Genomic DNA, 15,112 nt, shown 5'->3' with positions numbered 1-15,112 from the left:
AAAAAAAAAAAAAAAAAAAAAAACACATCTTAGTAAAATAATACCTTCTCAGCTTCGCATCGAAGCTAATATAAGTCTAATTCAACTTTATTAAACTGAGAAAGTTTAATTAAAACCTCCTATAAACATTACATATTCTAAAGTACAAATAGGGTGTCTGACTAGTCCCATGATAAATTAGCTCTCCCCCTAAAAAAATTTTGGAAAATTATATATACAGAGTAATATAGATCTAACTAATAATTCTTAAAACTGTTGACATAAATAAAATTTTGCTGTACATTTTTTAATTTTTTATCAATTTTTACATTCTTAGAATAGGTACAATGTATATTTATTTTTAATAAAAAAAAATTTTTAATTATTTAAAAACTACAAAATAGTCTGTGTTTTTAGAGATTTTCTTACAAAAAAATTTGGTAGGCCAATAATAACTTCAAGATAAATACTTATTTAAGTACAAGATTTTAATACTTAGAGTTGGTTATTAAAATGGATAATTTCATCCATATTATATAACCACTCTATATATGAAAAATGCTTGTATATCAATAACTACTTACCCTTAAGTTATTATCAACCTATCAAATGTTCAAAAACAATCAGGAAAAACTGATGTATTTAAGGAAATAATTAGATAATTATCTATTATATAAGCTAGTTAATTTGACAAATTTAAGTTGATATACTTATAAGGTATGGATATAAAAAAAACTTAATATTGAAAAATTGAGATAAACATTGAACTAAAAGAAAAAGTAGAAAAGAATAACTATCAAGTGGCTATTAAATTAATCATTCTGTAATTACCTCATTGCCTTACCTCAATTTATCATAAACTAAAACATTCTTTTTAGAAAGAGCAGCCCCTTTCTTTTAATATACTTATTGGATTGATATTAAAAGTCTAAAATATTTAATACTAACACTTAAATCTTTTTTATAAAAGAGGATTAGTTAAATGGATTATTTACCCCCACCTTTCTACAGAACTAAACCTTTGATTTAAAATGTAGACAAGTTAATAGTAAATAAAAATTTATAACAACCCTAAAAACGATAATTTTTTACACAAAAATAATATTTTTTGTCCAGCTTCATGGGCTATTTATATATAAAGAGTAAGATTTCTAGTATAATGGGTAAGAAATTTTTTTTTTTACTCATAGTGAATAATAAAAGCTTTATTTTAATATATTTTTGAAGCTCAGAATATTTCTGAAAGATTTTCAAAAGTTAAGCTAAAAAGGTAAAATTTTTGTGCCAAAATTTTTATTTTAAATCTCTTCCTATGGGTAGGCACATAAGGGGATTTTCAAAAATTTAATGCCAAATGAAAGGAAAATGCCTAAGATACTTATAAAAAAAATTGTTTTAATTTATAAATTTTTCAAAAAAGTTATAATAACTTTAAGTATTACAGTAACAAACAATAAATGGTTATTTTTACACAAAAATTAAATTTTTTGTTCAATTTTGGTGTCCAAAATTAGAAAAGAAAAATGGCAATAAGGCAGCCATTTGCACATAGAAGATAATATCATCGGGACAATTTTTTTTCAATTTTATCTTCAACAAGATAAGAATTGTGATATTTTGATGTATCGTTGAATGAAATCGGTCTAATGAGAGCTGAATAAAAATGGCAACAAACATAAAAAAAAACACATCATAGTAAAATTAATACCTTTTAAGCTTTGCATCAAAGTTAAAATAGAGTTGAGGAAAAATTAATTTAGCACTTCAAAAAAAATGTTTTTAGTTGCACTTATTTACATATGCCTAGTTTCTGGTTACAATAATAGATCCATGGAAAAATAACAAACTTTTAATTTATATTTTGATATCAATGTGAACTTAACAAAATTAATAATATTAGTATATATTACTGATTAGGATTAGATCTGCCTCCGCGTTGTAATGGTTGTTGATTGATACACTGCACATCTAAGTCAGTTTCTTGTTTATAAGCTTCTTTCTTATGTTCTGTATGTTCATATACAAGATCTATAATAAAATTTAAAGTAAATTTTTATGTGTTTAATTATAAAAGGGTAAACTTTTTTTTTTAATAGAAATAATACGTTATTACAAATTATAAAACTCAATATTCCTTAAATTTAATTTTTGTAAATTAATCCAATTAGTAATGTTATTAGTACACCATTTACAATTTTTTATAATTATTAATTCATTTATTGCACAATGTAGATTGGTTAAAAATAAATTAAAAGATACCATTTCTTGTTGCACTATTCAACTGTTTTCTTTTTCTTTTTTCCTGTAACTGTTGCTTCTTTTGTTTGCCGCTAAAAGGCAATTTGCGACGCCCCTGAGGCATTTTAAGATCGAAAAATAAATTCTGATTTATGAATGTTGAATGTTGAATATGTTAGAAAAGTCAATGGTAATGCTTGTTAATCGTTATTTCAAGATATTTCCTTATCACTTTTAGTAAATCCAACAATATGTGATAAAACAAATATAAGTTAAAAAAACACACTTTTAGAGCACATCGAACTAAAAAGTTAAAATTAATTTTTAACTTTTTAGTTTTGAAATTTATATATAACATATAACATTCCTCGATAAAATATAGTGCTATGTGCAAACGCAAAATAGTATCCTAATAAAAATACATATTACACCACATAATTTAGGTTCAGGATAAACGTATGAGCAGAAATGAGTCAATGCGCATATTAAAACCAATAATTTTCCGGAGTCTGGTGACCTACTATCATTAAAAAAAAAAATACTTGAAAATCCGAGCACGGTAAGTAATTTTCCCAGAAAAGCGTTTTTTTCCTTGTTCTTTTATATAATAAGATTCATCATTAAGGATAAATAAGTTTTGAGAATTTTGTACACAAAGTGCTAATTTACAGTGGGGGAGAGTTTTAAATAGATATCTTTTGGGTTTTATGAGGCCCAGTCAAACATATTACGTACTAGATAAGGTAAAATCCCTCTTCATTATTTTACAAGGGTGAGAGGGAATTTGGATTTATTTTTGTACACCACTAACAACTCAATTTCAAAGAAGGGTTAATGGACCACTTGAAAAATTTTCAATACACATTTTAGATATTAAGTTAGGTTTATAGTATTGAGAAAACATTTTGAAAGATGAGTTTGACATGTCGCTGGACACTGACGAACAGTCAAACCCTTCGTATACGTCAGAATATATGTGGGTAAATCCATATCAAATCATCCAAAGTCGTTGCGCAACCACTTTATTTTATTTTTTTAATTTTACACACAAATTGTCTAGTATATAAGAAGAAAAAATAAAAAAAGTTTTACGAAAATTTATTTATGACTTATCAAAAATTTTAAATTATGAAATATTTGTAATTCGTAAAAATATTTTTATGATAACAGTATTTATATTTAAGACTTGAAACTTTCATCGTTTTTTTTTTATGCAATACTCTAACATATCCCATAATTACCAACACGTTTTTTAACTTTTAAGTTGGAAAATTTTGTTTTCTNAACTTTTAAGTTGGAAAGTTTTGTTTTCTAAATTGAGCTTTTTTTACAAAATAATGTAATTTTCAAAGATCAAATTGATTATGAAAAATCATATTTTTTTAATTAATTTTTTTTCCTAAATATTAACGTACATTCACAGTAATATTTAATTGTGTTTTGAAACATTTTACTCTTACCGTTTTTTATTGGGACATATTTAAAAATGCTCGAATTTCTAAAAAATCAATTTTTAAACTTTTTTATTTTAATTTTTCTCTGGTGGAACAAAATATTTTAATATGATTTTTTCACACAATATAGTACTATGTATGTAGTTTCTATGAAAAAAATTTCAAGTTTGATATCTAACCGCAACTTAAAAAAAATAAAGTGGTCGCGCAACGACTTTAGATGATTTGATATGGATTTACCCATGTACTATTTCAATTTATTGTCATAATTATAGTAACCATAATGCTTTGTTTGTAAGACAAATTAAAAAATCGAGTATATATTTTGTGTAATATAATCATAATTTTACAATTTTCATAAAAAAATCAGTAGAAACTTCTAAAACATGTATTTCGTATTAAAAAAACGAATATATAATATATTATACAATTTTTTTTATGTAGTGTTCAGTAAATAAAGGAACAGGGTTCTATTTTCATTGTTTTTAAAACTGACATGTTTGTTTACTTACTGAACCTCAGTATAAATATATTTGTATATTAATACGAAGATAATGTCTTATTAAGCTAATAATTTTTAATAAAAAAATGTGGAACGCTTCACGATTTTGCGTGTCATCCTTGCGCAGGGGCCATGCTAATCTTCTCTGTATCGTTCCAATTTTAGTATATGTACTGCCGAAGCAAGTACACGGGGAGGAGGGTTGGTTTTGAATTATATACTGTTCATAAGATGTAATTTCAATTCATGCTAGATTTACCCTCATTATTTCTTATAATAGTAAAACTTAATATTTATAATTTTTAAAAATATAGATCGCGCTGTTATAATATCTAATTTCATAAAATAATAAACGTTATCATATTTTTATTAATGATTCCTTTCTTCCTCAATTAATTCAAAACATACCGTTTAATATTCATTTTCATATTGTTCCTTTGGTTAAAATCATAATTTATAATTATTCTTACATGTTGCATGCTATAATTGCTCAAATGTTGAATATTAAAATAAATGTTGAAAAATATTGATTAACTAAATATTCGAACATATTTTTAAACGGAAAATATAACATTCTAACTACATTTCACGATTGGTTTTTGTTCTAATTACAAATAGGTAACAAAATTAAAATTTACTTTACTTTAAATTTTGAATAATCTTTACTATAACCAAGTCTAAGTATACAAGTTTTTATTAGTAATTTAGATAAATTATCATTTTTTTTTAGGGTTAAAGAAAACATTAACAATTATCTCTCAAAATGTAGACTTTGATATTCATATATATACAGTATTGGTATTACTTAGACTTTGACACCACACAATAATATTATAACTAATTTTTATTATTTTTTAAAAATGTTCTCAAACTAACTAACAAAGTTTATGTGCAAAAATATTAGGAAAATAAATTTATTAAGATCTCTATTATTTTATGGATATCCACAACTACATAATTTTGAATATTTTGCATATAAAAACTTAAAATTAATATTCTACTTATTTAAAATTTACAAAACTTAGTTAAAATCTACAAATTACTACAATAGTATAGATATATTCATATATTAAATACAAATGTGTATTATAAATATTATAAAAAAAGCTTTTATTCTAATATCAATGTTAAAAAAATTCCTTTTTAAATTACCTATATTCATTTGTCATTGACTTCCTACAATAGAAACATATCCCGTTTTTAAAAAAGAAATCATTCTTCATTTAGTACCATTTTTGTTTGAAAAAAATAAAATAAAAAATTTCCCATTTAATATAGTAATTTATTTAATATCAGATTTAAATATAAAAGATATTGTTAATAGTCAATGTAAAAATATATTTATGTTTATAATGCCTACAAATAAAGAATAAGAAATTAAAAACGCTTAAATTTATAGGAACTCTACATTTTGTTTGTGTTCCTTGATTTTTAAAGGAAGCTGCTTTGTTCCTTCAAAAAGAACTTGTTCCAGGTATCTGTTATTTTTTTAATGAATTCCTTCCCAACATTGTATTATAATACTCTATCAAGTGCTTCTGTATAGTGTATATTTAGTGTTGCTAGTGCTATACTTAAAAAAGAAGGAACACTACAATAAAATATTTTGAAATTTTTAAATGGCTTAAGTTTTAACTTGATAAATTTAATAAGACATTTTATTGCAACATAAACTTTGTTGAAATTTACTAAAAAGTATTACTCGCTAGATCATTAATTAACGGTTGATTAAACTTAATATCTTGAATGTGAAAAAATGGTTTACTTAGTTAAACACTAATTATCATTTATAGGAAATATTAAGTTTTATTTTCTGTTGTTAGACATTTTTTACTTTTCATGTTAAATGTGAACTCAAATTTAGATAAAAAAAAAAAGTATTTAAATAAATTAAGAGTATCTGTATTTATTCTTATATATTTTTTTGAAAAAGTATATAAAATGTACTATAAATATTTATGATACAACAGTATTTATATCATATCTATTTAAAAACAATTTAAAAAAAATTTGTTTACATAATTGTTAGTTAATATTGTCAATTTTGTTACTAATTATCACTAAAATAAAAATAATATTAAATTTTTCCTCTTATTTTCATAAAAAAATATTTTTTCAGGTACAATGAATACTCAAACAGAAATGAAAATAATCACTAATAATAAATGCTTTGATGGTCATCAAAAAGTATATGAGCATTATAGGTAGTTAAATTAATTTTTTTTTTTTTTTTTTTATGAAAAGGCTTCGACAACTTATGGACATTAGCCTACAGTTTTTTTTTTTTTTTCATGATTATTATTTGTACATTAATTAAAGTTATAAGTTGACAATCAATTGATTTAAACTATATACACATATTTATCATTAAATTTTATACAATAATGTTATGAATTTACATTAAATTTACAAGTCTTGCGGTTTCATAGAATCTGTAAATGGCATCCGTGTTTGCTTCGCCCAGAGCTTCCTCCATGTTGTTGGGGTGGCCTAGTATACTCCGTTCATCATTGTATGTGGGACAGTGGAGTGTTAAGTGTTCAATGGTCAATGGTACTTCACATGTAGAGCAATACGGTTGTTCCTCTTTGTTGAAAATGTGTGAGTGTGTGAGTCTTGTATGCCCTATTCTGACTTTGGTGATAAGGGTATCTACTACGCGAGCTGGGTTGATAGGCGAACGCCATTTATGGACAGTTTTTTTAATGTTTTTTAATTTGTTATTGGTAGTACCATCCCATTGGGTTTGCCACTGTTGGACGGAAATTCGGTTGATTATTTTTAAAATATCTTTATATGGTAGTGACATTATTTTTGATGAGAAAGTAGAAGATATGGCTTGGTTAGCCAANTTAAATTAAATTAATTTTTATGTATAATAAATTATTAATTTTAAAATTGAAGAAATTAACTAAACAATAACATAATAATAATAATTTTTTGAAAGTTTTCTATTGAAAATTACAATGTGTATATAAAAGTTATAACTTTATTACATCTTCATCAATTTTTCTAAGAACTTGTAAGATCATGTAAATTTGAGGAAGTAAATACGATTTTATACTATTCATTAATAAAATATGCTTGAAACTTAACATTTCTAATGACTCATTCTGAATGCCGTATTAACAATTAAGCACTGAAGGTACTGTGCCAAAAAAATAAAAAGCCTGCGTACAGTTTTTTTTGTCTCAATCTAGCCCTATTAGTAATTTTACTATAATGTACAATATTGACATAATTTTTTTTTTATAGTAATGTAGTAAAATGCAACATGAAATTCGGTATATATATTCCTCCTCAGGAAAATGAAGCAGAAAGATTTCCTGTGTTGTTTTATTTATCTGGTTTGACATGTACTGAACAAAATGTTATTACAAAATCAGGATTTCAAAGAATAGCATCTCAGTATAAAATTATTGTCATTACACCTGATACAAGTCCTAGTACGTTTTATTCTAATGTATAGATTTGATATTAATGAAATAGAATAATTTTTTTTTTGTTAAAATAATGAATAGCAACATTTTATTTGTTATTTTACTTCTTATAATTTAAGTAATAATTTTTAACTATTCAGTTTACTATTTTTTTTAATAATATTAATTTAATATGTATCCATTGAATATTTTAGTTCTATTAATTAATATTTTACAGCAAAATTTTTAAATTTTCCATGTAATAGCATGATTTTATTTTTAGGAAAATGTAATATTCCTAACGAAGAAGAAAAATGGAATGTAGGATCAGGTGCTTCAATGTATGTGAATGCTACTCAAGAACCTTGGAATAAACATTACCAAATGTATACTTACATAACTGAAGAACTATATCAATTGATATTAAACAACTTTCCAGTGTTAAATAACTGTGTATCTATTACTGGACACAGGTAATATCAGTTTTTTGCATTTAAATACTATCTTTTTACATCTCTTTAAGGGCTAAATCTATATGATAAGCCATTTTTATAGTTTTCGTCTAAACTATTATCATTTCAACATGAAACCCCTCAAAGTAATAGCATACACCAAATAGGTAAACACCGTACTCTGGTTTGCTTCTGATAGTTGGCTATATTCATTTATAATATTTCATTCATCTTTGCATTTGGTCTAATAGTCTACTTTTATCACAAACATGATGAGTATTTGCAACCTTGAATGAATTTTCATATTTTAACTAGTATAACTTAGCTTAAAGATTTGTTGCACAGAGTGCAATCCTATGATCAATAATCATGCGATTCATAATGAAAGAATTTTTTGCCTATTTTATAAGACAGATAACTTATAAGTTCTACAATTCATATCATATTTATTTTGTTATTATTTTATTATTTTCATTTAATAAAAAATATTTAATATTGATTTTACTATTTTTTAGTATGGGAGGACATGGAGCATTACTGTGTTCATTACTTAATCCAACTAAATTTAAATCAGTATCAGGATTTGCTCCTGTTTGCAATATTTCCAACTCACCTACACTGAGGGAAGGACTAATAACTTTAATTGGAAAAGATGAAGAAACTTGGAAAGATTGGGATCCTACTCATATAGTTACATCTTACAACGGACCAAAAGTTGAGATACTAATACATGTGGTAATACTATTTAATTGATTAAAAATAAAAATATTTACAAGGAAATTTATTTTATTTTCATGTACTTCTTAATTTATCATGTGTTAATTAGTTTTTGAATTCATCTATTAAATCATCACATACATATTTAACTAACTAATAAAATAAAAATTGATCTAATTAAAAAAATAAAAGTTTGTTATTACAGTTGGACATTTTTCACTTAAATCTCTTCTCTTTCCTAGTTATATAATGTTAATAATTTTCTAAGTACTGGTCCAAAATTATTATTGGCCAGTCACTTTCTTAATTATATTATTTTTAATTTTATAATCTAGTTTAATATGTATGTTGCCATTTGAAAAATTAAAGCTTAAATTCTTATAAATTATATGGAATGATTCTTAAGATTAATTAATAGATAATAAATCAAAATATATGTGTAACCATTAATTAATTATTAAAAAAAACTAACAAGTTTTTTTTTAATATTGTATTTATTATGTGAATAATCATGTGGTTTATGAGAATCCGATCAATCTTTAAGTGTTATATGTTTTCAACATATTCAATTCATAACTTACATTTTTTCAGTCCTTATTTTTAAAAATTACAACTCTACTATTTTTACACTTATTGTAACAGTGATATTTTAATGATTAATTTAATAATTGTTATTGAATTAATCAAAAAAATTAATATAATTATTGATCATAATGCATTATTAGTTAAAAACATTAATTTGTACATAATCAGTTATTTGTAAAAATACACCAAAGGAAAAATTAGAGCAATTTTGTGATTTAAGAAATAAAGTCATCCTCATAAAGTAAAAGGGATGAATATAAAAAGTAATTTATGACTGATAAATTAAGAAATATATGAAACTAATAAACAATATTCTAATCTTAATTTTTCACTGTTTACATTAAATGTCTTCTTTACTGTTGTAGTCTTTCAAAAATTAAAAATTTCCCATTCATATTGATTTCCTAGATTAATTCTAATTTAGCATTCTAATGGTTCTAGGGTACTGCAGATGAGTTTTTAAAAGAAGATTTGCTAATTGAAAATTTTGTTAAGGCTGCAAGTGAAAATGAAAATATTAAAATTACTGTCAATTATGAAAAAGGATATGATCATAGTTATTATTTTGTTTCATCTTATATTGAAGAACATATTAAGTTTCATTCATCAATCCTTCATAAATATAAATGAATGTACTTTTTTACATTTTTATGATAAACAAGTTGTGTTTCTAAACTCTAAAAATATACTCAAGTACTTTTAAATATTATTCCAATTATTACTATTTTATTTCATTTATTCCATTATTTATTGAAAATTAAGATGCTACAATTATAAAATCAATTATCTAAATTACAAATAGTTACTGAAAAATCTTATTTTTTTCAATTCAAAATTATAATAATTACATTTCTTAATTACTTATTTAAGAGGGACTGTGTCTGAGTGAGTAACACACGGCAGTGCTTAATATGCATTGTCTCAGTTTATAAACTCAGTTACAGGCCGCTCTATTTACTGAGTAAGACATCAGTTCAGTTGTCATCCCTCTCACTAGTAACAGACCAACAACCTGTCTAGAAGTACCCATAATTTATAAACTGCTATGACTCTAATAAAAGGCAAAAAAAATTATCTATAGTCTATGTAAGAGTATATTTTTTAAATAAATATTCTAATACATTATGAGTACATATATTATTGTGTTAACTTGATCGCCCTCTTAATTGTATAATCATAATGGACAAGAAGACCTGTCTTATCAAATTTAATTCATTACTGTTGAGTACGAACTAATATAAATTATATTATTTTGTATTGAATTGTTTATTTTTAGTTATCATGGTAAAATGAGTCCTCTAACATTTATAAAAAAGTGAAACGTTTGTTTTGACTTTCAATAAAAACGGTAGTAATATGAATGAATTACCACATTTTTATCAATTAAAATCATCAAAATAATGGTCTTAAGCTTTATCCAAGGAAGATGGTTGCGAAACAATTCTAAATGTTGAAATATTTAAAACCCTATTTGCAAGGTTGCTTTTTCTTTATCAACAATTAGTCAATAAACATTCAAATGTAATTATGATACAGTATTAACAATTTTTTTTTAGTATAATCAAATTTGACTATGTTTGTACAAAAACTAAAATGTGACTTATTATGAACAGGCCATTTGTTAAAAATGTTTAATGTCAATTCAACTTAAATTTACATTCCTTTTTTACTACTTATTTATAAAGTACTAAATTTTTCACAATTAATCATGATTAGTTCTGGCTATAATAAAATTAAAAACTATGGTTAGTTGGGTTGGGTTACAATCAAATGGGTATTTTTATACATGTGATTAATAATTACTTATATGTAAAATATAAAAAAAATTTAAAGTGTGTAATCTACAAATTAGATATTTTTTTGGATATTATTATCGTACTTATCAACAATAATTACGTACAATTATTGAAATTTTAAATAAATAGTTAGAAAACAAATAGTAATAGAACAATAAAATAAAACTTTAATCAAATTTTGGGTCATAGTATAATTTTAGATTACTAGTGACAAAATTCTAAACGTCTGCATTTATTCAGCAAATATTTGAGAATAAATAGGTTCTAACGCAAAAACAATAAATATGAATTTTTAATTTTTGAAGTGAAACTTCTTAACAGAATGTTAAAAAAAAAAAATAAGGTATAAACATAAAAAAAACTTAATATTGAAAAATTGAAAAAACATTTAACTTAAAGAAACAAATAAAAAAATTATTAATAATTTTTTTATTTTTCTATTAATTAAGTGGTTCGTGATAAATGAATCACATTGTATACTTTTATTAATAAATAATAATAGTAAGTAATAAAGTATATTTTATATTATAATTTAACACTGTATTTTCGAAAATTGAAGTAATGTTTTTTTTTAAGTGCTTTAAATAGTTTGATTTCAAATTATTTTGATCGTACATCAAAAAATTAAAAAACTCCACAATAGATGCAATTTTTACATAATATCTTTGATAGTTCAAAACTAACATTAGTTAGTTCAGTTATCACAAGCTCATTATATCTTTCGTGACAAAGGAATGAGAAAATTAATAATAATAATAAAATTAATTATTTTCATCTGAAAATAAAATTTGTAGATGTATTTTTTTGTTTTATCCCAATACAAACTTAATATTCTATCAATTGAATGACTCTAAAAGAAGTTTCACTTCATCCGCGCACACTGGTTTTTTTGAATAAATTATTTCATTAAGTAATGACTTGATTTAGAACTTATAATATAGCTTAATTCGTCTTTTTAAATATTAATTGAAAACACAATTCACAAAAAATTGCGTTACAGCCTAAGGTGAAATTGCAATTCTTAAAACAATCACACGGTCTTCTAGTATCGAGTTGTTACAAGCGCCCCACCAGCTTACCGGCAAATCGCTGCTAACATACAAAATCGGTCGTCTCGTTATTGTCATCCAGTCGTTGGCTACGGTTAGTAGCGTTTGCCGGTAGTTCTTACATTTCTTATGCTATGTAAATTTTACTTGATTCAGTGAATTTAAATAATGAATTAATAAAATAAAATTATTGATAAATTAATTAATTGTTAAATACTAATTATAGTAATAATCAAACTTTATAATTTATATACAAAACATATAAATTAATAAGTTAAGAAAATGAATTATAATTAACCTAATTAGGTTTTGCTGATTTTGATAAAAACTATACATGGAACGGACGCTTTTTATTTAATTTCTCTTCGTATTATTGCAATAAAAAATTGGCTGTACCTTTTATTTGACAGAACTATTGAAACCTCGTTATTGTAAACAGAAATATGAAATTGGAAAAAAAATCGGATGTAAAATGTTTTGGTGGATACCAGAAAATTTTTGAACATGACAGGTATTCAAAATAAATACTGTAATTAAGTTAATGGTAATTCTATATCATAATATTTCAATGTAAAATGTATGTTATACAGTTATATAGAAAAAAAAACATTTTAATATCTTGTATGATGTTGTAAATTCAAATACTACAAGACAGACATACATAATCTGAATACATAATTTTTAAACAATATTTAAAGACTTACATAGTGTTTGTACATTCACTATTTTGAATTTTTGCATTTATGTGTATATTTTTAAATATCGAGTTACTCGAATAAAATTAAAGTATTGTGACATGCATTCAAAAAAGTGTTTGTGTCAAAATAAACATCCAAATCAACATTAATTAAGAATAATTTGTATCCAATAGTTTCATAAGAGTTATGATCTCAATTTAACTCATTATATATTATAACCCATAAAGGGTTAAAGTGTAATTTTTAAAAGTTAAGTTTTATTAAACTTTAAAATTTGAGTTGTGACCAAATTTTTATTTTGCATTTATCTTTTTTACATACAAAGTATTTAGTAAATAAGAAAACAAGTCAATTGTTACAATGAGAACAATAGAAACCCGTTTCTTATTTCCTGAACACCCTAAATAATTTTTTAATAAACAATTTAAAAATATAATCTTTTTGCATTTTAAAATTTTTTGAAATCTAAAAAAAATTAGTCTTTTTTTTGCATTGTTTAAATCATTTTTGTTAATTTATTCTCGTTTTAAATTATCTTTTAAGTCATTTTCAAGGATTATATTTTTTATCTTTATGTCATTTTTGGAACTCTTGGAACTTTTTTAAGGATTTTTTAGGTCATCAAATTCCTAATATATTATAGTGTTATAATAAAAAATCATACCGAAAGGAAACTTCACTATTCGTTCATCTAGTGCTGAATTTCCGTTTTAAGGAAACAAAGGTACCAATGTTAAAATAAAATTTTTTTTTAACAACAATTTTGAAAAATACATTTTTAAATTTATCGGTTTTTCACACTTCAGTTGAAGTACGAATCACCTTTTTTAAGACATTGATTTTCCATATTATGAAATCGAGAAAAAAATATTCTAGTCATGTGTTTACATAAAAATACATTAAAATTATCATAATCAAAGAGCATTAATTGAACTAAATATAAATTCATTTGTTGAAGTATGTTAAAATATTTATTATTTATATTAGTCAGTTAACAACTTTTAATTCTTTAATGTTTTTATTTACAAAAGATTTAAGGATTAAGAAGGGTTAGGTTCAGAATAATATAAAAAAACACATACATGGGTAGTAAATTTGCGCTCATGTTTTTAACCGCAAAAAAAATTTATACCGCCGATAATCGTCCCGAGAACGGACTATAGTGAAGGTTGAGGAATATCTCCAGTATTATTGGATCGATAAAGGCCAAGGCTGACAGCTGTTTTGACTGATTTTTGAACTAAAATATACTTCTGAAATAATGTACTCGCTGTTAAAAATGAAATGCCAATTTAAATTATTTAAATGAATTCGTTTTATTTATTATAATATTGTAAAGGTATTAGGCTGAATAGGATAGTAACTTAAAAATTATATATAGCCGATCTTCTATATATATTTCATTTGATAACATTTATTATAATTATAATCGTACAAAAATATTAGATTGAAAACTCATGAAATTCAATGTCATTCGTGGTTGATTATTGTATTTCAAAAATGTTCTATGAAAATAATGAGAAAAAATATTGATAAAATAATATGTATAATTTACAGCAGGGGAATTGAAAGAATTATAAGCAATTAAATAAAACATATAACATATTATTATCTACTTATTTTAATAATCATTTTTATTACATGTAATAAAAAAAATTAATTTAAAACATATGACATTGTAGGGAAGACTGGAGGAATTCCGATCTCTTAAATCGCTGCAAAACGAATACAATAAGTAAATATATCACTAAAATAATTTCAAAAGATTTAAACGAAAAGTTTACGAGTTGCAACAAATTCCATTTGGGATATTAGCTTTGTCTTATTTACTCTGTCAGGTAAACAAAAAAACTCAGCACAGGGGGGTCGCGGCACAGTGGTGACGTGGCATAGATGGATCAAGTATAATAATATCTGATAGTGATTAAAATCACTATCAAAAAAAAAACGCTTCGATGCAAGTCTTTAGATAGCGTTTAATTTTAAAAAAATGGTGGATTATTCCAAAAGCTTCATAAACTGCTAGTTCCTTATTAATATCCTGATTAAGATAAAGTATGTCGAATGAAAAAAGGAATATTAAAAAATAGTATTTCCCATAAAAAAATTATATTGATCAATACACTTTTCAATAAGTTATAGCATTATAAAGTTAAAAATGTAAAAAATAAAATTGAGAATTTTCACACAATAATAGCATTTGGTAGCCATTTTCACCGTGAA

At 23.8% G+C, this 15,112-nt stretch overlaps 2 protein-coding genes and 1 non-coding gene across 3 annotated transcripts in view; 1 reads left to right on the top strand and 2 right to left on the bottom strand.

The window, feature by feature from the left end:
• LOC126903533 (guanine nucleotide-binding protein-like 1) overlaps window positions 1–2,484 on the bottom strand; it is an 8,000-nt gene extending 5,516 nt beyond the window's left edge. Inside the window, exons 1-2 of the mRNA XM_050681720.1 lie at window positions 2,239–2,484; window positions 1,890–2,007 (exon numbers count right to left, since the gene is read on the bottom strand). Of these exons, the coding sequence (XP_050537677.1) occupies window positions 1,890–2,007; window positions 2,239–2,341 (221 nt within the window). The 5' untranslated portion in view covers window positions 2,342–2,484. The remainder of the gene's footprint in view (window positions 1–1,889; window positions 2,008–2,238) is intronic.
• Window positions 2,485–4,255: 1,771 nt separating this feature from the next.
• Window positions 4,256–4,362, bottom strand: LOC126906445 (U6 spliceosomal RNA). Its single transcript, XR_007704261.1, has one exon. It is a non-coding gene; the product is annotated as a U6 spliceosomal RNA (small nuclear RNA).
• Window positions 4,363–4,557: 195 nt separating this feature from the next.
• Window positions 4,558–15,112, top strand: part of LOC126904979 (uncharacterized) — a 13,842-nt gene continuing 3,287 nt past the window's right edge. Inside the window, exons 1-7 of the mRNA XM_050684383.1 lie at window positions 4,558–4,791; window positions 6,293–6,377; window positions 7,429–7,619; window positions 7,876–8,065; window positions 8,560–8,779; window positions 9,788–9,973; window positions 12,611–12,702. Coding sequence (XP_050540340.1) covers window positions 6,298–6,377; window positions 7,429–7,619; window positions 7,876–8,065; window positions 8,560–8,779; window positions 9,788–9,973; window positions 12,611–12,702 — 959 coding nt within the window. The 5' untranslated portion in view covers window positions 4,558–4,791; window positions 6,293–6,297. The remainder of the gene's footprint in view (window positions 4,792–6,292; window positions 6,378–7,428; window positions 7,620–7,875; window positions 8,066–8,559; window positions 8,780–9,787; window positions 9,974–12,610; window positions 12,703–15,112) is intronic.

This window comes from Daktulosphaira vitifoliae, unplaced genomic scaffold (assembly GCF_025091365.1).
Source record: "Daktulosphaira vitifoliae isolate Bord-2020 unplaced genomic scaffold, ASM2509136v1 Scaffold_4, whole genome shotgun sequence".
NCBI classification, from domain to species: Eukaryota; Metazoa; Arthropoda; class Insecta; order Hemiptera; family Phylloxeridae; genus Daktulosphaira; species Daktulosphaira vitifoliae.
Note: the sequence above shows the minus strand (reverse complement) of the source record. Positions and strands in the feature narration are given on the sequence as shown.